Source organism: Alternaria viburni (genome assembly GCF_023758015.1).
Source record: "Alternaria viburni strain BMP 2772 chromosome Unknown scaffold_29, whole genome shotgun sequence".
In the NCBI taxonomy this organism is placed as follows: domain Eukaryota; kingdom Fungi; phylum Ascomycota; class Dothideomycetes; order Pleosporales; family Pleosporaceae; genus Alternaria; species Alternaria viburni.
Window position 1 is genome coordinate 397,778 of NW_026055798.1, and position 23,192 is coordinate 420,969.

A 23,192-nucleotide genomic window follows, 5' to 3' on the forward strand; every position below is an offset into this window, starting at 1 on the left:
GCGCTGAGGTGATACTGGAGACCAACAGGCGAAGGTCCATTTGCGGACCCTCTGTTTTGCAATACAGAGAGGGTCCTGCTGACAGTGGTGGAGTTGACTAAACGCTGAGATCAATAGGATCGGAGACGCTCAGCCACCACAGATTTTGACAGCTTCGGCCATACATCTAATTCGCGCATGCTGCGCGCTGCCGATACAAGAATTTCGGCAGATGCAGTAAGCAGGATCCCCAGTCACATGTCACGCTCCACGGAAACAAAGGGACCTTCGCAGAGCCTCACGTATGCACGACTTCTGAAAATTGTTTGTTGAGCTGCGCGCCTGGCAGCGTCGGTGCTTCTCCGGCCCTCTTTGCTCCGCTTACCCCTCCCTCGCTTCCGAACACTCCCACGGGAATTACTGCACCGTGAGAGGCAATCAAGGGCAATAGCACCAGGATCGATGGGCACCCGCTCTCGCTTTCCAAGCGAAAGTATATTCTTACCCTCTTGCCTATGGCTACCCCACAATTGCCGTCGGCTTCATAGGCATTGAGTTTGACACTTGTCCTTGTGGCTGGGAAGCGCGGGACGACTAAGCGCCTATCACTGCACGATCGAGACGAGCTGCCTTTTGAGACCACGTCAAAGTCGGCATCGTGCGTGCAGGGGACGCCTAATGGCTGTACGTTTCCTCCGTGGAGCGCGTTTGGTGAGATGTACGAAGTATGTGGGTTCTGCTTTGTATGTGGTATGTACTGCGCTGGTTGTGATGCCAAGATACACACCTTGCATGTGTCTAGAACCAACGGTCGTGCACTCCGGTATATCGCGTCTGCAGGATACGAAGCATGTGTTTCGGGATCAAGTTGCCGAGGCCAGAGGCTGGGAATCGTCGATACGTTGTGCGTTGCCTTGATTATCACCGGCCATATCGTGATGGAGGGCGGCCAAGCCGGACGGTCTTTCCTGTCCATTTGACTTTGCTCTATGTTTATCAAACTCCGAGTTCATGTTGTCTTCGATAAATCTTAGTTGGTGTAGTTCAGAAGTATGTTGCACATCAATACTGCAAGTTCATCACTAGTATTGCTATTGGATTGTCATAGACGCTAAGTTCCCCGATTGGAAAAGCAAACCCTGGAAGAGACGAGAACGTCCAAATCAGAACAACATGAATCAGAATCAACCGTGATCTACGTGAAGAAGTAGAATTCGTGTACAACAATCTATCGATGGACATTCCTCGGAGCCACTTACCCCGCCAACCGAAAGCATCTCCCCGCATCACAACACCACAGTATTCAGTATAGCATATCAACCAACAGGAACGCCCAACAACCAGTCTAGAACTACCACCAAAAGAAGAAAAAAGACCCTTTCAGACTCACCCGTCCAAAATCCTACGCAGGCGACATCAGCCTCACATCCTCCAACACTACGCCCCACGGCCCGACCAACCCGACCAATCCAACAATGCCATCTCAAGACACACCCATCCTAGACACACACATCCACCTCTGGCCCTCAACCGCGACATCCTCTTCAAACCACGGCTGGATGACCCCCGGCCACCACCTCTCCAAACGGCACGGCATCTCAGACTATCTTTCCATCACATCACCCCAGCCCGCGGGATTCATCTACGTAGAAACTGATCGGTATCTTTCCTCCGCGGAGCCAAGTATCTCAGGCTCTGATAGCGATGAGGATGTTAAGGGCAAGTTGAGGGAGTGGGCGAAGGAGCCATTGGAGGAGGTTAGGTTTCTGAGGAGGATTGTGGAGGGGACGCCGGAGGGGGGTGATGGGTTTACGGGGGAGGAAAGTGGGAAGATGAAGGGGGCTGTTGTGTATGCGCCTTTTCATCTGAAGCCTAGGGTGTTTGATGTTTATCTAGAGATTGTGAGGGAGGTGGCTGGGCCGCAGCTCTGGAAATGTATCAAAGGATGGAGGTATCTGTTGCAAAGGAAGGGGGAGGGTGTTGTTGCTAAGATGCTAAAGGAAGACGAGGAGAGCTGGGTTAGTAATCTAGTTGGGTTGAAGGGGTTGGGAGATGGATGCCAGGCGTGGTGTTTTGATGTAGGTGTTGATAATCATAGGGATGGGACGGGGCCTATGGAGGCAGTTGGGGGGTTGATCAAGGCTGTTAGGACGAGGGAGGAGAAGGAGGGAGATGGAGATGGAAAGAAGGTGAAGTTCGTCCTGAGTACGTATATGTCTCCCCCTTTTCCTACACACCCAAGCCATAAAACCGCAATGCGCTGTGACTTCTTTCACAAACATGACAAGATAACACCAAACTAACAAAACTCCCAGACCACCTCGCCAAACCCCCCCTCTCACCCATATCCCCCAGCCCATCCCCCATCTGGCTGCAAGCCATGTCATCCCTCTCATCTGACACAAACGTCTACATGAAGTTCTCAGGCGCCTTCAACGAATTCACCGTCGAGCCCACTCCCGCCGACATCGCCAGTATCCTAACTGTCTTATCCCCTTTCCTGGACCACGTGTTCAAGTGTTTTCCAGGCAGAGTCATGTTCGGGAGTGACTGGCCGGTGTGTAATGTGGGTGGGCCTGCGGGGGAGGAAGGGAGCTGGAAACTTTGGAGGGAAGTTGTGGAAAGTTGGATAGAGGGGAAGGGGCTGGGGGAGGGGGAGAAGGAGAGGGTTTGGAGGGGGGCGGGGGAGGAGGCTTATGGGGTGGTGTTGTAGATGGGGGAGCTGATGTGATGGTGTATGTGAGGGGAGTGTTTTGTTTGTCTTTGTCACTTGACGGGCATTCCAGTTGGATTTATACTTGACATTGAATGACAATATGTAGATTTGGGACTATTAAGGCTAGTATGCTTCATGAATGGTTCGAGATGAGGGCTCAGCTTGTCTGTGTCGATCTAGAGATGGCATGACGAGATTGTAATAACCAGCATAACCCATCGCGTCTATCCATCATACCCACCAACCTACACAAACCCCCCTCCCCCCTCCCCACCCATCCCCAACAACACAACAAACGTCGCCTTCCCCTGCCCCTGCCCCCCATCCTCCCGCCCCGCCCTCCTAACAAGCCCCAAATACGCACTCAACTCCTCATCATCCGTAACCTCAACCACCACCTCACTCTCCGCCCTCCCCCCTCTATGTACAACCAACCCCTGCAGTTTATGCACAACAGTACCAGGGTGTTCGCGCATCGCCAAGTCGCGGAGTGCGTTGACGGAGGGGGTTTGCATGATGGAGAGCCAGACGGAGCGCGTGGGGTACGGGGTTGAGGAGTGGGCGTGGAGGCGGAAGTAGACGGGGAGGGGCGTGGGGATGGGGATGGGAGGGGTGGCGGGGTAGTAGGGTTGTTGGTAGGGGGGGTGTGGGTTGGGGTGGTTGTGGTTGTGGTTGTGGTTGTGCTGGGATGCTGGTTGGTAGTGGGAGGACTGGTAGTGGTGTTGAGGGGAATAGGAGGGGATGGGTAGGACTGCGGCATCGCTGGCGGCTAGGAGGAGAGATGGGTCGATTTGGAGATCTGAAGCTGTGGATAGAGATGGTGCGGCCGTATATGTAGTCTGTGTCGTTGTCTTCCGGCCACCACTACTGTGTTGTCTCCCCTTGTTTCCCATACTCGTCGGGTGTGCAGCGACGACAGGCGGTGCAGGTCCCGGGCCCGGTCCTTGATGAACTTGTTTTTTCTTGCTGGGGTCTTTGGAGGTCTTTTCCTGCTGTTGCCTCTTCATCACATCTCGGGCCAACACTTCGAGAGCCCGTAACTTCCTTGCGTATTGTGGATCGTCTTCCCCTTGTGCGAGCGCCTTCACCAGGAACTCGGACTCGTTGACCCACGCTTGCTTCAGACCTGTCCAGCGTTCCTCACCAGCTTCATGCTTGTTCGAAAAATGAGCTGCTTTTAGCTTGTCGGCAAAGGCGCTACGGACGTGTCGCGTCTGTTCGGGGTTGAGACCAAGGAGGTTCTTTGCGTCGGCGAGGGTCATGCGTGAATCCATCGTTCGTAAGCGCTTTGTAACGTCCAGACAGATGACATCAAGTGACAGCGCTCTCTGACCTTTCGGACGGAAGAGCGCGTCGACATTCTGTAGCACCTCTGGCTCTTGTTGGAAGACTTGGGCCAAGTGTACATCGTCTCGAATGAGTTGTTGTACAATCTGCGCCCACTTCTCCGGACCGGCAATAGTCTTCTTTGTAACTTCCTGCGCCTTGCAGATCTGGAGAAAGCTCTCTCGAACCTGCCGGTACATATCGTTATCCAACCCGAGGTATGCTTTGGCTTCGTCGATGGTGGTTTCTGAAGGGAATCGTGGCGGTTCGCCGGGTGCGTCTGCTGGCAATCCGGCCCAGCCGCGTGTTCGACGTCTTCGCTTTCGTGTCCGCCATTTCTCGTCGCTCTCGGTCTGAAGCTGCTGTTGGCGCAGTTGCTTGCGTAGCACATCCTCCTCGCTCAAGCCTGTGATGTCGGGTTCGGGGAGTATAGGTCGCGCCTCTTCCACAGATGCCCCACCCTCGTCTCCTTCTTCCTGAGCAGTCGCGGGCTCTTCTTCGCTTCCATCGTCGCTTGTGGATTCCTCTGCTAATATGGCGTTACCAAGCTGGTTGATCAAACCTCTCCCAGGCACAACTTTGGTAGGCTTCTTTTTCGGCTTCTTTTGTATCCTCCCTCCATCAGCCTTTGTCTTCTTCGACCTGGAAACGCTTTCTCGAAGCAAGAGCTTGAGCCTCAGGCGCAAACGCAGCAGTTCGCGGTCGTTGATCTGGAAGCCCTCAGCCTGTAGCGTGTCCACCATGTCCTTCTGCGTATAGTTCTGTTCCCATAGTTGCTGGAGTCGCGCGACGAGGGCCGTGTTCTTGTGCGCTGGATTCTGCTTCGAGGGGAACTCCCATCGCTATGACGTGATCAGTCAAGGACTCGGAGTGGAGGCTGGAAGTTGTGCGATAGCGACGCACCTTGAATTGCGTCTGGAAGGCACGCTTGCTGGAGTAACAGGGTCAGCGTTGAGTGTTCTGGATATCTTCGCCAAACACTAGATTGCGAAATGACGGTGAGCGAGTACGGCGACCCATATGTACTCTCCCGCGCAGCGCTTGCATACCTTGGGGTGAACCCTCGTATCTCAAAGTACGACATGACCTCTTCCAGACTCCTCCGCTCCTCGACATAGAGTTGATAGCATAGCGCCTCTTTGTCGTCCCAAGAATACACCATCCTTGATCTCGTATCGCAGTATCTGGTGGAGGCTTGCGAGAACTGCGCAACTGGTTTGACTGGCGAACGCGACACAATCGCCAAGACTTTCGGCCTCGGCTGATGATGCCCCGAACACGTGGACCGAACACGGCTCACTCATACATCGCACCTACCGAACCAGATTGCGCATAGCGGCATGTATATTATGGCTTCCTGGGTAGACGGTGCTATCGGACAAATTATTCCTCACCGTCTTCCAAGAGACTCAATACCTCCAGACAGACCACCCTGAGCCCCTCGTATACCGCGATAGCCCATCTATCATACCCCACACTCTATACTTACGAACACGATGTCTCACGCACGCAAGAACAGTCTGTGGACGCCCACCACGCCGACAGCGGCGCAAACCCCTCAGCTGCTGTCTGGCAAGTCCATGATGATCACCGGCGGCGTCACTGGCATCGGCCGCGCCATCGTCCTAGGATATCTCCAACACGGCGCAAACGTCGCCGTGAACCACTTCGGCGACGACAAGTCCACCTCCCAGTACCAAACTCTCGTCGAGGAAGCAGCCTCGAACCTACAAACCAGCAAAGAAGAAACAGAAAAGAGACTAGTAGAAGTACCCGGCGACGTAGGAAACCCCGAGACAGGCAAGAAGTTGGTAGATGCCGTAGTACAACGATGGGGACGATTGGACGTTGTGATAAGCAACGCTGGTATCTGCGAGTTCAAGGAGTTTCTAGAGTACGTCCTTCTCCTCAGCAACAACACTCGAACAGTGCAAAACTAACACCCGTCTGCAAGAATAACACCCGACCTCTGGAATAACACCCTCACCACCAACCTCACCGGCGCATTCCACACCATCCAAGCCGGCGCAAAGCAAATGTCCACCCAGTCCCCTCCAGGCGGCTCCATAATCGGCATATCCTCCATCAGCGCCCTCGTCGGCGGCGCGTACCAGGGCCACTACACGCCCACCAAAGCCGGTGTACTGTCGCTCATCCAGTCCTCCGCGTGCGCACTCGGAACACATGGTATACGGTGCAATGCGCTGTTACCAGGTACAATCAAGACGCAGCTCAACGAGAAGGATCTCGAAGACGAGGAGAAGAGGAAGTACATGGAAGGCAGGATACCGCTGGGAAGAACGGGTGTGCCGAGTGACCTTGCTGGTCCAGCCATCTTCCTCGGCAGTGATTTGAGTAGCTATGTGAATGGCGCGCAGTTGCTAGTTGACGGGGGCTTATTCGTGAACCTCCAATAAACCAGTCTCTTGCAATCCAAATGTAAACAAAGGACATCATATTATCCGACTTTCAACTTGTCAACTGAACCTCTATCCGCCTCACCCCCGCCACCGTATGTAGTACATCCCCCCTGACCCTCTCCGCAGCCTCCCTCTCCACCCCCTCCATAAACCGCCTAACCCCCTCATTCCCTTCCCCCACTAACACACCCGAGCCAAGCACATCCCTCGCCGCCTTCAACCCCACCCTATCCCTCCTCGTCTCCTCCCTCAACACCCAATACCTCTCCGGCGCCATCCCATGTAACGCCGCGCCCCGTACATCCATCCCACCTATCGTGTCAACTAACACAACATCCATGATCTCCGGTAACGGCATCGCCAAGCCGGATTCCTGGGGGATAGGGTGGTAGGTGCAGGGATTGCGCCCGCAGGGGAGGCAGGCCCGGCAGAGGGGACAGGTGTATGTCTGGTGGCATTTTTGGAGCCACGAGGTGAGGCAGAGGGTGCAGAAGATGTGGCCGCAAAGTAAGCGCTTGGGGATGTGTGTGGTAGGGTCGAAAGGGGATGTGCAGATTGGACAGGAGGAGGAGGTGGGGGAGGAGGGAATAGAGACTGTTTCGAGATCGTGAGAGGCGCATGTGAAGAAGTGTAAGGCGTCTGGGTCTTGCAGCAGATTCGCTGGCGTGTATGCGGTTTCGCGCCATTCCTCTCCCGCAGCAACAGCGTTCGCTACGATGTCGACGACGCTCATGGCTGGTTCCTCCCGTGCCTGGAGTTGCACAATGCGTAAATACCGACACTGTGCCTCTGTCTGGCGCTGAGGATGTTTTAGCGTCCCGTCTTTCACCCATTCTCTGAACGTCTCTTGCTCGTAGAAAGAAGGAAAGTTTGAGTATAGTTCTTGCAGTGTGTTGTTCTGTGCCAGCTCAACAACTGCGGAGGTTTTGGCGTCTAAGGACTGGATGAGGGAGATAGTGAATGTTTGGAATGTCTGCATGGAGTGGATGTATGGGTCTGAGAGCGGGGTTAGGGGCGTGATGAACGATTTGTGGTGGCGAAGGTCGAAGAGGATGGTTTCGACGGAGGACATCTTTTCGATGTTAAGGGGTCTGGGCTTTGGGATTGGGGTTGGAGGAGGGACTACGAAATCGGCCATTAGAAGGAGGGTGTGAAGTTTTGGTCGATTGGGTTCGCGGGATCTGGAGGGGAAGGAGAAGTTGGGTAGATGAAGCTGTGGCGACAATGTGTATGTTACGCTGTGAAGTGATATTCAATGTTGGGTACGAACTCCTGGGCCTTTGAAATTGCACTGTGACCGAGTTAGTATCCTTGAGAGGTATCATCTTGTTATGATGCAGATCAGTTAAGGTGAATACATTAAGGCCACCATACGTATGATGGCCCCCGATACGTGATACCTGATAAGTCCACCTGTTTTCCTCCTAAAACAACACTCATCACGCCAACTCCATCGCTATGATACCCATCCCACACCTACAAGCCATAGATGCGAATGTACGAAAACCGTGAACACCCTAGTATGCGAATATATACCGTATCCTCAAACGCCATCAAAGATCGCATCAAGAACGGATACCTCGATCAAGAAACCTGTCAAATGTTAGAACCTGTCCGGTTCATTCTTCAAAACGAATCCTATTCAAGAGGGAGTGCCTGCTCTGCGCGAGCATCAAGGGGGGTTGGAGTGCAGTTACCTCAGCAATGTTCTGGCGCTCGATATAGCTCTCCTGCTTCACATCTCTACCGACGCGCCAGTAAGAGTCCGTGTAGTCAGCGCAGTTCATCTCGCGGAGGAACTGCTCGTCGTGGGTGATGACCAGCAGCTGGAAGTTGGCTTGCTTCCTGCGGCTCTGGATGATCTGAGACAAGGACTCGGCGAGACCCTTGATGTTCTGCTGATCCAGATTGGTGGTGGGTTCGTCGAGCGCGATGAGACCGCAATTTGTGCCGAAACATTCTGCGAGCGCGAGACGGATGACGATTGAAGCGAGGACTTTTTGTCCTGCGGAACAGCGGCCTCGCATGTCCATCTCGGTGTCTTGCTTTACCATCACGACGCGGTAGTTGTATGTCCGATTACCTTTGCCATCGCCGTCGGATACGATGCGGATCGCGTCCACGTCCGTACCTTGGTACGCGTTGCGCCACAGCTCAGCGAGAATGGTGTTGATCTCCTCCATCTTGAGCGTGTGATACTTCATAATTGCTTTATCAAGAGCGCCAGCATAGCGCCCCAGGTCGTCGATGGCGGCTTTGGTAGTTTCAACCTTGATATGCGCCTCCCGGTATTGCTCCGCGGCCTTTTTGTAGATTTTCTCATACTCCGTCATGAGATCCGTAAGCTGGTCATCCTTGTTCTTCATGTCGCGCTCCAGAGTTGCCTTCCTGAGATTGAGATCTCGTACTCGAAGATCCCAGTGTTCAGCTTGCTGCTCGTAGTGTGCCTTGTCGCGCTCAGCGCCGAGCTCTTCTAGCTTTCGGATCTCGACTTCTAGGCTGTCGAGGGAGCGCTTGGCTTTCCGATAGCGCAAGTTTTCACTGATGGAGCGCTTGTTCGTTTCCGTGTCGCGCACCGTGTCTTCAAGCTTTTTGATCTTACGAGTCAAATCGGACATGTCAGTTTCGATACGTGCGACCTCGCCTTGGAGATTCTCAATCTCTCGATGGGTGCGTGCGAGCTGCTGTGGTCCACCACGACTAATATAAGCATCGATTTCCTCGTTCGCCTGGTTGAGCTGGCGCACAGTGTCGGATAGCCTAGCAGCTTCATCGTGAGCGCGTTGAACGCGATCGTTGCCACGGCGGTTGATGTCGTCGTACTTGTACTGCGCTTGCTCGATTTCGGGGTCGATGTTACTGATGTCCTGGTCGAAGCTGCGTAGGGCTTCACGTTGCTTGTTATTCTCCTGCTTGAGGTCTTCTACTCGATCGGCGAGATCCCGCTTCTCCTTCAGCTTTGACTGTGCGCTGCTCAGGTCCGCGTTGATGTCACGTACGCTCAGCTCAAGGGTCGTGATCTGGTTACGTGACTTGTCCCTGGCAGCCGTAAGCTGCTCGAGCATTGTCCTAGCGTTGCGGCTATCATCAGACACACGTTGCAGATCGGTCTGAATTGCGTCGATGCCCCGAGAGAGCCCTGCAGACTTTTGTTTCCGTGCTAAATCTTTAATTTCTGCCTCAAGCTCCTGCGCTCTGCTGTAGTAGGCAACAATGGTCTGTACCTCCTTTGACAACGACTCAACTTCTTGCTTCGCAGCCTCCAGATCGTAGATGACAGCATCCTGGTCTTCGAGCTGTTTGTTGAGAGTGTCGCGCTCAGCAGTCAGCTTGGTGAGGTTGGCCTGGAGTGCGGGAAGTTCGGTGTCGCGCAGGCGGGTCGCTAGTTCATAGCTATGTTTGGCCTTGCGAGCAGTCTCAAGCTTGGCCATGATTTCATCAACATTGTCTTCCTCCACATCCTCCTTCGCCTTTGCAATAATTTTCTTGAGTCCGCTGACAAAGCCCGCAGTTGTAAAGTCCTCATCGTGGTCATCGTGAAGAGTCCTCTTGCATAGACGGCACATATTGTGTTTTTCGGCGTATTGCAGGCATTTGCTCATGTACTCCATCTGTGCTTCGAACTTGGCTTTGTCTGTAGATTTTAGCTCGTAATCATACTCCAGGTCTTGCAGAGTCTCGTCAAAATCGGAGATGTCGTCCTTCTGTATGGATTCTTTCACAGTCTTTTCGTACTTTTGGAGGTCGGCACGATTCTGCTTCAATTGCGACTCCAAGCTTGACATCTCGTAGTTGACTTTGCCCAACTTGGTCAGCGCAATCTCGCGGCGAGACCCAGCCTCCTTGACCTTGCCTGCCCTCTCTGCCAGCACCTGCTGGAAAGTCGTCTCTAAAGTGGCGGGGTCCCAGTCAGAGTCCACCAGCTGTGAAAGGCGCTCATTGTGAACCTTCTTCATGGTCGCTAAGCTGTGCTGCTGGGTTTGTAGCTCCTCTCGCTTGACGTCGATAGCTGCAGACTCCCGAGCCTGCTTTGAAGCATCACCAAACTCATTCGTCAAGCGCTCCTTCTGGTCTTCGAGTGTTCGTACGTTGTTGGACGCTTCGGATATGCGTTCGTCGTAGCGTTCCGAGTTCACCGCGGTGATTGCGTTTTGGAGCTGCTTTTCGACATCTCGCTTCTTGTCTTGAAGTATGGCTTCGCTGCCCTCATCTGCCTTGATGTTGTTCATGGTCCTCTGGAGATCGGAGATGCGTTTGTCGTTGTTCGTGATCTGACTCCGGGCGGAGTCCTTGCTCTGACTAAGTCCCGATTTGCGTGTTTTTAGCTGATTGAGATTATCCTGGGCTTCACGTAGGTCGCGTTGTGTCTCCTCCCGAGTTCGACCCAGAACCTTGTTCTGATCGCGAGACATCTTGTTTAGGATCTGCTGGAACTCCTCCACCTGCTTCTCGGTGATGTCGTAATCAAACCCACGCACAGCATGTCGCTTAGCGGCTTCCTTGATAGAGTTCTCGCGATGTTGGACCTGACGCTCATACTGCTCCTTTTGCGCCTCGTACTTGCCGATCTCGCTTTGCTTCATTCCAAGAGCGTCTCTGTTGTCTTCGAGGTTGTTCTTGAGCTCAAGATATTGATTCCGGAATTCTTTGGCCTGAGTTGAGTATGTCGCGACGCGCTCTTCGTACTGATCTAGCATGTCTTGGAGTTCCTCGTCCGATTCAGCCAGCTCCTTGATGCTGTCTTGAAGCTCTGCAACATTTTCCCTGTTGATGTCTAGCGTCTGGCGCTTGGACTTCAGCTGTTCCACGATCTGTACGAAGCGCGCCTGGTGGTTGTAGGCGTCTTCATACTCCTGCTTCGCCTCAGTCCATTTCTTATCGACGTCGTTGTAGTCCTCTCGCAGCGTCTCGATCTCGTCAAACAGTTTAGCTTGCCGCCTCTCGCTGTCCGCTGCGCGCGTCTTGTCCTCTTTGGCGTTGGCCTCGATGATCTTGAGCTGGCCCAGTTCGACGTTTCGGTCCTTCCGGATCTTCTTGATGTTGTCGATGGCTTTGGTGTATTTCAAAGCTTCGAAAATCTCATCAAACTTCTTCTTGAGGGTAGTCGCATCGCTCAAGGGCCACAGACTGTCCTCTTGATGGCAGAAGATGACGTTTTCCAGGATGGCTTTGGATACACCGAGATACTGAGGGATGATCTGATCAAGCTCGGCGACACGGGTTGAGATGGAATGCTTTTCGCCGTCTTTGATCATGAGCAATGAGCCTTCTAGGGTCTTCTGGCTCCTCGTAGTCTTCTTGACGGTGATTTGCATGCTACGGGTGGCGACCATGCGGACACCAGAAGTAGAGCGGAAAGACAGCTTGACCTGCGCCACACCATCCTTCTCATTTCGGAGCGATGGGTCGTGGATGAAAGCGCCTCCAGTCTTGCTGCTTGACGGAAGCTCGCCGGTAGTCGCATACTTGAGAGATTCGATAATGGTTGTCTTTCCAGAGCCGTTCCAGCCAACGATGAGTGTGAGGGGTGCAGTGAACTGAATGACCTCTCCTTTTTCTGGACCGAAAGAGCGAACGCCCTGGATCATTAGGCGATCGACTTTCGACATGATGGCGGTTCGCGCTGCCGGCGCTGCCTCTTTTCCTGGTGTCTGTGAGGCTGCGCTTCTGGTGATGGGGGATCAGCTATTCGTTGTCGCACAATTGAGCAGGCGGATGTTGGAATTGCACCCCGCAGCTGGGTTGATATAGTAGCGTGTTGTTTGCTGCCTGTCAAACAGGCGCGGTAGCCTGGACGCGTTGACTAGCGGCGCGGTATCACGTGCAGAAGAGGGCCGTGCGGGTTGGGCTCACAAGCGCAACACTGTTGTCGTCATGCTAAAGTGCGGATGGGCATGCACAAAACATAGAAATCCCATCACGTCCTCGGGGAAGCTGCCCGCGCCTATCACCCGCGGCTTTATTGCACGACATCATATGCAGCATCGTGCATTTGAGACGCCATGGCGCAATATCAAAATGGCGGTGCTGAGGTACGCTGACTGGCCCTGCATCCTTAGTAAATCTGAACACCTGTCTCATGATTGTAGATGATGGCCGGAATGCCTATGCACCCCCAGACGCAGGAGTTTAACGGGCTGCCCATGGACGATGGCATGCAGTCGATGGATCTGGATATGGGGTCGCTGGACGGAGCCGAGGGCGGCCAGAACGGCGGATTCTCCTTTGCGGATCCACAGATGCAGGCCGCGAGTCTACCAGCCAGCAGCACCATGGGCGACATGCAGATGACAGGCGCAGGCGCTGGGCCTCTACCGACGGGCTTCGGCGCCCCCAACATGAACCCCTCTGGCAGCACCCTGACCGAGTTCACCAAGCGGCGGAACTGGTCGCAGCGCGTGCTGGAAGAGCTGCGCGACCTGCTGCACATACTGACTCCCGACGGCAGGGTCCTCTATGTCTCCCCCTCATGCAAGGCGCTCACGGGCTGGGACCCTACGCATGTCATGGGCCGCTTCATCAACGAGTTCATCCACCCCGACGACATTGGCATCTTCGTGAAAGAGTTCAATGAGTCGATCGCGTCCGGCAACCCGCTCCGCTTCTTCTACCGCTTCCGCAAAACCGACGACACATGGATCATCTTCGAGTCGCACGGCCATCCGCATCTCAGCAGCGACCAGAACTCGTTTGCGCCGCCGAACACCATCAACTGCCGCGGCTTCTTCATGATGGCGCGCCCCTACCCGACCAAGAACGCCGCCCTCCTCGACTCCTTCCTCGAACACAAGATAGAGAACGAGCGCCTCATGAAGCGCATAGCCGAGCTCAAGCGGGAGGAGCAGGACGAGCAGGACGACTGGGCAAAGAAGACGGAAGGCGCCACCACCTCGGTGACTCCTTCCGAATCGCATGTCACGCAGAACATGAGCCAGGCCGATGCCGCGTCCTATGCGCAAATGCCGCCGCCAGCCAAGCCAGTCATCTCCAACACCGCCCTCACCCGCCAGAACCTCGACGAGGCCCTCGCCGCAAGCAAGCCCGATAGTATCAACGACAAGATGATGCGGTATGAGGGCGCAAATCATCTAGAAACAATCGAGATGTTGACCGGCCTCCGGTACAGGGACGGCGAGCGCTCACAGGGTATAAGTACCGGTGACGCCAGCCCGAACCTCATCCGTGGCGATGCAGGCATACAAATATCGCTAGACCGCGATGGCCGAAATTCTTCTGACAAGAAGAAGAAGCTCAAAATCGCCGACGAATACGTTTGCACAGACTGCGGCACATTGGATTCGCCCGAATGGCGGAAGGGTCCAAATGGGCCGAAGACGCTGTGCAATGCATGCGGATGTAAGTCGTCAGCTCCAGAAGCAAGGAGGTATAACATGCTAACTGCGACAGTGCGCTGGGCAAAGAAAGAAAAGAAAAAACAACAAGGTCCTACCAGTATGCCAAGTGGAAGTGGCATGATGCATACACCATCCATGCCAATGCACAGCAGTACGGGCTCTAGCTAAAACCAGCATGTTGCTGTTGTCGGTTGCCATCCTTGCGACTTTTACACGGCGTTTCTTATAAGTCTCTCTTCTCTATTCTTTCTGGGTTTCAAGGTGTCAGGCATATCAACGGCGTTGCATTTGTGGCTGATCATGGGCCTTTGGTTGGTTTTCCTTACGATCGGCATATGATTCCCAGGGCCATAGATAGATTCGGGCTGAGCAACGATACCACTTCTCTGTAGCGGGGATTGCAAATTGCAACTACCAGAGATGCATATCTGATCGCTCCACGATCGATTTGCATCACGAGGCTGGATTGATAATGGTACCAGAATTTCCCGAGCACATGCTCCTCATCATCTTCAGCACAAAGCTCCCATTTTCAAGGCTTTTCGCCTTAACCGCACTCATCATGCACGATCCACACATGACAGAGTTGTCGTGTAACATCTGGGATCACCGTTTGCGCCACCAACTTGTCGATCAATTTGGCGGGTACAACGAGCGATGTTGCCTTCTCGACAGTCGACTCATCAATTTCCACGAAGAGCCCTGAAGAGAAAGCCTCTGAAAATTCACCGCTAACGTCAGATTCAAATACGATGATCTGAAAGTTACACCACAGAAGATGGGCGACCAGCATATTCTACGAGGACTGTGGATCATCTACTTCCGCACTAAGTTACCCATATGTCAGGCATTCAGGACCGATGGAACTTTCCGAAGGATCTACTACGATGTGCTGCGGCTCAGCGGTCGTCATTTCTCTGATTCGTTCGTACAGACTGTTCGTTTATACATGCCTCAGAATGTACGAGTCAGCCAATCACACCACAAAGCGGGGGCGCTAGAAGCAGCAAAGTTGGTGTGAGGCGCAGCCCCGTGAACAGCCCTACCCCATCTTTCGACATCCAGGTACGTCTTTCAAGATAGGCGAGCTGCTGTGTACAACATCTGTCTTGCGGTGCTGGCACGGGTTAAATGTCTATGACTATGATCGAGATCACTTCAACGTCATTCAGCTAGGCTGTCTAATGGGTAGCAACTCCCATGAGGCGACCCGTAGGAACAACACAATCTCCGCAGGGCGTAACGACTCGGCGAATGTTGCGCAGATCCATGCTGGAGTCGTCAGTCCAGATAAAAGAAGCATCAAAGCTATGAAGTAGGCGGTGCATGTACTAGTGCTACCGTCTTTTTGGGAGGCCTCATCATTCCGTATAAGAAAGGGCAGTACCAACCTTCCAAGATGCACCACTCCACCTCTATACTCACGAAGAGTTCTCCTTTACAACAAGACTATCATCTCTTCACTAATTCTATCATATACCGGCCATGTCAAAGATGCTACTTCCGGTAGCCGCAGTATTCTCCCTGCTAGCCCCCACCGCGCTCTCCCTATGCCCACCACCAGGTGCAATTCTCCCACCACCATCACTCGCCCCCCATGTCTCCAACTTCAGCATACCGGATGCTGTTTTCCAAAACTTCAGTTTCATACAAAACACTTCGTTCGCGATCCAGGCTTCTATCGGCAACGCGACGGTCTTCCAATATGAGCATACAGCCCCTGTCCGTGAAGTCAATCAGTCGCTCTTCGACACCAAGTTCCGCATAGCTAGCGCAACCAAGCTGATCACGGCACTTGCTCTGGAGTTGAGTAAAGACAAGATCAGCTTGGATGACCCGATTACAAAGTTCATTCCTGGTCTGAACGAAGAATACTACGGAGATGTAACGATCAAGTCCCTAACCGATCACACTTCCGGTCTCGGTCGCTTCGTACGTCCTCCACTACTCCAGTTCCCCACCCACACACTGAACTGACACACTACCCCAGGGCTACACAACAGATATAGCATTCGGCCAAAACGCAACCGCACTCGGCCTCCCACTACTCAACAACACCCTCCCAGGCTGCGACCCCATCCCCGGCGGCCGAACGTGCACGCCCCAAGAACTCCTCGACGAGTTCAACAACCCATTCTACGCCCCACATTCCCCCTCCTCCCGCGCAATGTACAGCAACATCGGGTACATCCTCCTCGGCAAAGCCCTCTCAGCAGCCCACAACACCACCTACGAAGACGTGATCCAAAAGCTCCTCCTCGACCCCGTCGGCATGACAAACTCCTCCTTCTCCGTTCCCTCAGACGACGGAACCGCCATCCTACCCCGCCGCCCTGAAGATGCCTCATGGTTCGTAGCCCCCTTCGGCAACCTGAACCCAACAGGCGGTTTGTGGTCCACACCCAACGACCTGCTCACCCTGCTTCACGCGCTCAAGAACGGGGAGCTGCTCAGCAAAGTAGCATTGAGGAAGTGGATGCAGCCCACCACCTTCCTCCGGTCTCTCCACCAATACGTCGGTGTAGCATGGGAAATCTTCCGTATCGACGACCTTCCGCTCGAGTTTCCGCGCGCGATCGATGTGTATACAAAATCGGGTGGTGTACCGGGGTATGGAAGCTATCTTGTGTTGATCCCGGAATACGATATCAGTATCACGATTAATGCGGCAGGGGGCGAGACGAGTTATTCGAGTGTGGAGCTGCTGGATACAGTTGTTACGGCTTTGGTCCCGTGGGCGGATAAACTAGCACGTCAGCAGGCGAAGGCGAAGTACGCAGGAATGTATGTGCTTGAGACGGCGTCTTCGAACGACACGCTCGTTTTGTCTTCGACGGCGGGTCCGGGTTTGGCTATCGAGGCGCTGAGCGTCAATGGCGTTGATGTTATCGCTGCGTTGGCTATGAAGCAGAACGTCCCGCTGGACAACTTTAGCGCGAGGCTGTACCCCACTGATCCAGATTCTCTGGGTTCGCAGAACGAGAATTGGAGGATGCTGCCTGATCAAATCAGCCCGGCGAAGAAGCTGTGGGCGGGGCTGGAGTGCATGAGTTGGAATAATGGGGATTGGGCGAGGTATGTGGGGGATCCGCTTGATACGTTTGTGTTTCATGTGGATGGCGAGAGTGGGAAGGTTGGGAGTGTGGAGTTGCTTGGTTGGAGGGTGAATTTGGTGAAGGTGGATTGAGGTGCTTGGCTACAGAGTTTTGGATTGTAGCCCGTGAACTGAGGTTTCGATATGATTCGAGATGTCTGTACACATTCATGTTCATTCGAAATGAATTGAAATGTGTTTCTTCGATACCTAATATATGCAACTGTAGAAACACTAGCTACCAGTCTTCTCCCGCGTCCCGACCACGACTAAACACCAACAACGAAAGTACTACCGCAAGATGCTAGTAGCAAAGGGGGTATCGAATATACAAAGCACGAACGAAAGCCCAGCCACCTCCGCTCACTCAACAAGCCCAGTTCCATCCTCGCCCAACAACACCGAGGTACTTCAAACAACAGTAAAAGTCCTCTGCGGATAATTATCCAACTGCGTCATATCCTGAATCTCAGGGAACCAGTGTTCAAACAGCGCCTCCGCATCCTCACTCATCTCCTGTTCCGTCCCCTCAGGCGTACACTCATAGCATTCCAGTCTGCCGACACGATGATACGTGTTATTCCCCGCTGAAGACGAAGACTTGAGCACAATACCTACTATGGAAGAACGGAATGTCATGCTGACGAGGACGCAAACGAGGGTTTCGCCGTCTTGCAGCGCGTCTTCGCCGCGGGGAGGGACGACGTCGGGAGTGAAGTCTACGGTCATGCCGTTTTTAGCTAGGGTATATGAAGGAGGGGCGTCTGGCGACGCAGACGAAGAAGGCGGAGACGAATGAAACACGACTTCTGCGGCCATGGCACCTGAGAGTTCGAGGGGCTCGCCCATGATGGGTGACCAGGCACTCGCACGCTTGCCTTTTGGACCGAAGGAAGCGCGGCAAGCGAGATCCATGGCGCTTGTGTTGTCGAAGAAGATGGGGGAGCCTTCGACGGAGGCCCACGACCAACTTGGCACGTTTTGTCCTTGGGCTAGTTTGGGGCGCCGGCAGCGTGAGCTGTCGTTGGGATACCAGAGGAGGCCGAGGGTGCTGAAGGTCCATTGGCCGGCTATGTAGCCTGATTGGAGGGTTGGAGAGAGGGCTTTGGCGATGCTTGCTATTGCTATTAGGCGGTCGCTGTCGTAGGTGAGGTGGCGTGCGGTGTATTCGGTTATGATGTAGGACCAGAGTTGGAGTGTCTCTTCGCGTCTGCGTAACAGCTCTTGTTGGGCGCCGTTCGTGAGGTTCGTAGAGGCCAGTTGGTTTGTCATGCTGTCCATCCGAGTGTGGCCCATATTTCCGTTGGTGTTGGCTTGTTGTGGTCTGTTTGCTGTTTCGTAGAGGACTCTGCCAAACTCTTGCTTGACCTGGTCGCATGGCCGCGTGTCATATGTATTGTCGTCGATACGCCCGCATTCGCATTGGTAGCCTTCTCGGCATTCTAGAATCATCTCGCTCTTGGTGAAGTGCAGCACTCTCGGCGAAAGTAGGCGTTCGGCGTACGGCCATGCGCGAATCAAGAGGGGCGTGTGTAGATTTGCTTCTTCGGTCATGTTGAAGGGTAGCTCCCACTCGTTCATGTGAGCATTTCCGTCAAAAGGCGCCTTGAAACTGTAATGAGTCGGCTGCTCCCGCACGTTGATCTTATGTAGCGAGCCTTTGTTGTCCGTTGCTTGGATCTTGAATGGCTGTGTTTTGGGAGGAAAGAGGGGTTGTGTACTGCTGTCGGATGCGGAGGTCGCCGCAATTGTCAAGAAGGCGTTGCCGAAGATCTCATCCATCTTGAGCGAGTCTTCAAGCTTCTCCTGGACGTCATCTTGTATCAGGCACAGACTATCGATAAACAGCCAGCGGAAGCCAAGCGCTCGGGTGAGGAAGACGGCCTCTTGGTATGCTCTTGGCAATGTTGACCATGGAATGCTCTTCTTGTGTGATTGCAGATTTGCCAAAGTCGTCTTCGGGATCCCTTTGGCCAGTCCCCAGACGTGGCTCAGGGCGATGTATTCGCCATGTTCGTATCTCCGCTCGTCTTGGATGTATTCACTTTCGTGCAAGCGCATGCTCTTGGAGTCGTCGCGCGACAGTAAATCTAGAACGCGCTTCGGTAGTGTGGTCGGTTTGCCTCGGCGACTGCATGTAACATGGTTCTCTAGGCAATTCTTAATCAAGCCTCGCGCTGTTGCTAAGCCAGTACTCTGTAGTGGATTTTCTGTCACATGTTTTCCGCGCCCAATGGCGGAGAAAGGAGACTGGCCGTCTGCGGTGTTGTCAGTCCACGCGTTCCTGCAGAGCGAATGAGCTAGCAGTAGCCCTGGAGGTGACCGTTCCACGACCGCGACCATCATTACATCAACTGAAGCACGTCGGAAGGAAATTTGGCATACCTCCATCGGTGAAGAACTCGAGTTTCAGATCTGCATGGCCTGCCGCATGTTCATGTTCATCCTCGTGGCAATCGTCATGGTCGTCGTTGTCTTTCCATCGGAGCTCGACGGCAAGATGTTCTTGGGGAACTTTTCCATTCTTTGGCCTGAATGTTTCTGCCTTCACTCTCACATTGTCTTCGTTGATGTTTGGGAACCGGTCGTGGTGTAGAAGGATGCCATTGAGGAGGAGCGCGCACGCGCGGCAGGAACTTGATCTCGACCTCAGATTTGGCAGCGTCGTGTCGACCCAAACGAGCGAATCCGGCCCATTCTCTTGCACGCTGTCCGATCCATGGAGGTGCTTCTGGAGACCTTTACATGTCGCGCAAACAGATACCATGGCGTCGTGGAGTGGTTGAAAATGGGTGATGGATATGACGACGGTGCGGGGTGCTGAGGTTCGTTCCCGTTGTTCCGCGGGGCGGCAGGACAGTGTTAGGGAGATGGCACACTGACCAGGTATACGTCAATTGAAACCCCTTAAGCAGTCGCTACTAGTGAAAATGCTGGACCACGAAGCCAGTAGCAGCAGCTGACATTTGCATGCGGCTTCCAGACCATTCGACGGCCTAAGGTGGAAGGTCAGCTCTGAACCAAACCAAAAAGTGGAGGCGCCACTACTAATCCTACGGGCAGTGAACCTCTCCCGCTCTTGTGGGGACGCCCAGCTTCTAAAGCACAAGGATCTCTCGTCGCACTACGATTATCATTTGCAGAAAGATAAGTATTCGGCGACCTATCGCTGCCTTGTCTCGCCCCTCGTTCGAAGACCTGCAGCACAGATCATCGGGCACTGCGCATGGCGATATCATCCAAGCTGGTGCATGCTGACATCTATCCTGCGCCCGCCGAACCTTGGTAACGAATGGATCGCGACGAATGCCTAGGTGCCGCTCATTCGGTGCTTCTCCCGTGAACACGACCCTCGCGCCCGCAGATCCGGGTCAACGTGCTTCAGCCCGTTTGTTCAATCATTCGTCAACGCAATGCTTTTTTTCGAGCTGCTAGCCTACCAAGAGAATTGATGATGAAACACGAGCTGAGCCATTGTTCGGCCAAGTGCTGCATTCAACAGAAGTGACATCTAGATCCTCACCTGACAGCAGCCATGAGAATGTCTTCATATCCAAGCCATCCGGCATCAGCAGAGCCGTATTGCCACACCGACGTTGTTCAGCCTGCTTTCAGACACCAGCGCAGGGTGATGGTAGCCATGGAAAACGCCCTGCTTTCCGCCTCGAAAGCCGTCTCAAACAGCCAATCGTTCCTACGGAACTTTTCTGACTTGCATCCTACTTCCAAATCCGGCGCGTCATTCTTCCATGTACAATCTATCCACCGGTCGACCATCAGCATGTCAGATTCGTCAATCGCCTTTCGGCTGCGTCGACCACCGATCGGTCACGAAAGGATGGCGACCTTGCAGCTGCTCAAAAGACTGGAGGCAGAGTCGCATTCGCGCAAGGCTTCATGCATCAACGATGTAAAGTCCAATGAAGAGGTCGACCTGCAATCTTCCGCTGCGTGTCATCACTTGAGCTTCGAAAGGGTGGTCAGGCTAGGGCCCGCCAAATCGAGTCCATCTACATCCATGAGCCACTTCAACCGCCTTGTATGCAAGCCTTCACGACTCTGCTTCGCCATTCGGTCTGCGGTCTGATAGCCCGGGCCAACGATATGAAATGGGCGTCAACCGCTGCCTTAAGAGCTCCCTGTGTTCAAATGGTTGCTAGAGGCTGTACGCCCAAGCATGCTAAAGGCGAAGCCAACATCACGAGAAGATGCTGCCTAAAGTCGTGGAGGCTTGAATGATGAAGTTGCGCACCGTTCGCGCAGTGCGATCTTGTAGTGGCCTATAGCGTGCCGACTACATACTCCATTACGCGTATCATCGTCACGTAGGCTCATAAAGTTCTGTTCCAGGACATACGGCGTTCATCGATCGGTGGAACTCGATATTCATAATCTTGTTCACTAAACGTGACTTTCGTAAGTCCCGTCTTACTCAACATTACTACGAGACTACGCGTCGTGTCTGGGTGAAGGGCACAGCGCACGTGCCTTTACCATCAAATTCGAGACTAGCGTTGCGGGACTGCATGTGGTAGCGACGACCCGGCCCCACATCGGGCTGCCACAAGCATCCCAGACGTGCCAGAGTCACGATGTAGGCAATTCGCCTGGCTACACCAACATGACTTCGGTTATCAGCGCATTGCGCAAGCAAATTGCAACATGCGAAGCCACACTCAAAGATCTGCGCCAACAGCTGGCGGAAGCGGAGCACAATCAACGCGAGCAGGGCAAGATTGTGCCGCAAAAAAGGCGACTAGCAACTGATCCTGTAAACCCCATGGATCATGACATGAATTTTGGAGTCCCTGATCAGTTCCGAGACGAGATATTTTCTATACTCCAGCAAGAGCAAACGGCGCCGGAAGCCGCGGGCACTGTAGCTGAAGAAGCGCCAAAATGGCCATTGGAGAAGAACGAGTACAAGAGATATGGAAGGCAGCTGATTATGCCTGAGATTGGTCTGAAAGGTGAGTTTGGTATTTAATAAGAGTATTTGGAATGGTGCTGAGCTCGGATTCCTTAGGTCAGCTTCGCTTGAGAGATGCCCGTGTACTCATCGTAGGTGTGGGCGGTCTCGGTTGCCCAGCTGCTGCATACCTCGTCGGAGCAGGAGTTGGTACCGTTGGACTAGTCGATGGCGACGTGGTAGAAGAGTCGAATCTACACCGACAAATCTTACATTCCACAGCCAGAGTTGGAATGACCAAAGTCGAGAGCGCGATGGTGTCTTTGAAGTCGTGCGTCTACCCATCAGTCTGTGCTACGGGAAACCCCAGCTAACCTACTAGACTAGGCTCAACCCTAATGTTACACTTGTCCCTCACACATCCCGACTCAGCCCAGAGACTGCGATTTCGACATTCAAACAGTACGACTTGGTTCTAGATTGCACAGACACTCCCGCGTCGCGCTACCTAATATCCGATACATGTGTCCTGCTAGGCAAGACGCTCGTCTCGGCATCAGCCCTCCGCATAGACGGCCAAATGATGGTCCTGAACAACCCACCCTTACCAGCCGGCGATCCCAACGGAGGCCCCTGTTACCGCTGCGTCTTCCCCAAACCACCACCCCCCGAATCCGTCGTCTCATGTGGCGACGGCGGCATCCTAGGACCGGTCGTTGGCGTAATGGGCGTCTTGCAAGCACTCGAAGCCATCAAAGTCCTCACCCACAAACCCACCACCACACCCGCGGATCCGCCGAGTCTTCTTCTCTTCTCGGCTTACTCGAATCCCATGTTCCGGTCTATACGGCTCAGGAGTCGGAAAGCGAAGTGCGCTGCTTGTTCGACGCACGCAACGATTAGTGCAGAGGCGCTGGAGTCGGGGAGTTTGGACTACGTTCAGTTCTGCGGCAGTTTACTTCCAGATAACAATCCACTGGCCCCTGAAGAACGTATATCAGCGAAGAACTACGCTCAATTACGGTCCGGTGTCAATCCTTTCACGGGCACAGTATCGAGGAAAGAAAGCCACTTGCTAGTTGACGTCCGTGAGAAGGTACAGTTTGAGTTGTGTAACATCGACGGTAGCATCAACGTGCCGTTCTCTACGGTCTCAGCTACCCGCGGACCTGCCTCTGCCGTCGAAGAAGAGGACTGGACCAAGATGCTGCGGCAATCCGAGAAACCCATCTTCGTTGTGTGTAGATTGGGTAATGACTCACAGGTTACGGTTAAGAAGATGAAAGAGCTTGGACTCGATGCGGGTGGGAAGAGGTACATTGGTGATATCAAAGGGGGTCTGCAGGCGTGGAGAAGTACTGTCGATACTGAGTTTCCGGATTACTGAGGTTGT

At 53.7% G+C, this 23,192-nt stretch overlaps 8 protein-coding genes across 8 annotated transcripts; 5 read left to right on the forward strand and 3 right to left on the reverse strand.

Annotated features, from left to right (window-relative positions):
• Window positions 1–1,454: 1,454 nt before the first annotated feature.
• Window positions 1,455–2,529, forward strand: J4E79_010295 (uncharacterized protein; the record flags this gene model as incomplete). Its single annotated transcript, XM_049359134.1, is given in 3 exon segments — window positions 1,455–2,184; window positions 2,295–2,496; window positions 2,508–2,529. The coding sequence occupies 3 exon segments, from the start codon at window positions 1,455–1,457 to the stop codon at window positions 2,527–2,529; spliced, it is 954 nt and encodes a 317-aa protein (XP_049206512.1).
• A 411-nt stretch (window positions 2,530–2,940) lies between these two features.
• On the reverse strand, window positions 2,941–5,183 carry J4E79_010296 (uncharacterized protein; the record flags this gene model as incomplete). The annotated part of the gene is made up of 3 exons (XM_049359135.1): window positions 2,941–4,863; window positions 4,925–4,952; window positions 5,071–5,183. The coding sequence occupies 3 exons, from the start codon at window positions 5,181–5,183 to the stop codon at window positions 2,941–2,943; spliced, it is 2,064 nt and encodes a 687-aa protein (XP_049206513.1).
• Window positions 5,184–5,517: 334 nt separating this feature from the next.
• DHG2 (L-rhamnose-1-dehydrogenase) lies at window positions 5,518–6,438 on the forward strand (the record flags this gene model as incomplete). The annotated part of the gene is made up of 2 exons (XM_049359136.1): window positions 5,518–5,915; window positions 5,976–6,438. The coding sequence occupies 2 exons, from the start codon at window positions 5,518–5,520 to the stop codon at window positions 6,436–6,438; spliced, it is 861 nt and encodes a 286-aa protein (XP_049206514.1).
• A 1,622-nt stretch (window positions 6,439–8,060) lies between these two features.
• On the reverse strand, window positions 8,061–12,050 carry J4E79_010298 (uncharacterized protein; the record flags this gene model as incomplete). Its single annotated transcript, XM_049359137.1, has 1 exon — window positions 8,061–12,050. The coding sequence occupies one exon, from the start codon at window positions 12,048–12,050 to the stop codon at window positions 8,061–8,063; it is 3,990 nt and encodes a 1,329-aa protein (XP_049206515.1).
• Window positions 12,051–12,533: 483 nt separating this feature from the next.
• J4E79_010299 (uncharacterized protein) lies at window positions 12,534–13,964 on the forward strand (the record flags this gene model as incomplete). Its single annotated transcript, XM_049359138.1, has 1 exon — window positions 12,534–13,964. One exon carries the CDS (start codon window positions 12,534–12,536, stop codon window positions 13,962–13,964), a length of 1,431 nt encoding a protein of 476 aa, XP_049206516.1.
• Window positions 13,965–15,281: 1,317 nt separating this feature from the next.
• On the forward strand, window positions 15,282–16,983 carry J4E79_010300 (uncharacterized protein; the record flags this gene model as incomplete). Its single annotated transcript, XM_049359139.1, has 2 exons — window positions 15,282–15,728; window positions 15,787–16,983. 2 exons carry the CDS (start codon window positions 15,282–15,284, stop codon window positions 16,981–16,983), a joined length of 1,644 nt encoding a protein of 547 aa, XP_049206517.1.
• A 318-nt stretch (window positions 16,984–17,301) lies between these two features.
• On the reverse strand, window positions 17,302–19,657 carry J4E79_010301 (uncharacterized protein; the record flags this gene model as incomplete). Its single annotated transcript, XM_049359140.1, has 2 exons — window positions 17,302–19,148; window positions 19,276–19,657. The coding sequence occupies 2 exons, from the start codon at window positions 19,655–19,657 to the stop codon at window positions 17,302–17,304; spliced, it is 2,229 nt and encodes a 742-aa protein (XP_049206518.1).
• Window positions 19,658–21,511: 1,854 nt separating this feature from the next.
• Window positions 21,512–23,186, forward strand: J4E79_010302 (uncharacterized protein; the record flags this gene model as incomplete). The annotated part of the gene is made up of 3 exons (XM_049359141.1): window positions 21,512–21,860; window positions 21,917–22,130; window positions 22,187–23,186. The coding sequence occupies 3 exons, from the start codon at window positions 21,512–21,514 to the stop codon at window positions 23,184–23,186; spliced, it is 1,563 nt and encodes a 520-aa protein (XP_049206519.1).
• Between the last annotated feature and the right edge of the window lie 6 nt (window positions 23,187–23,192).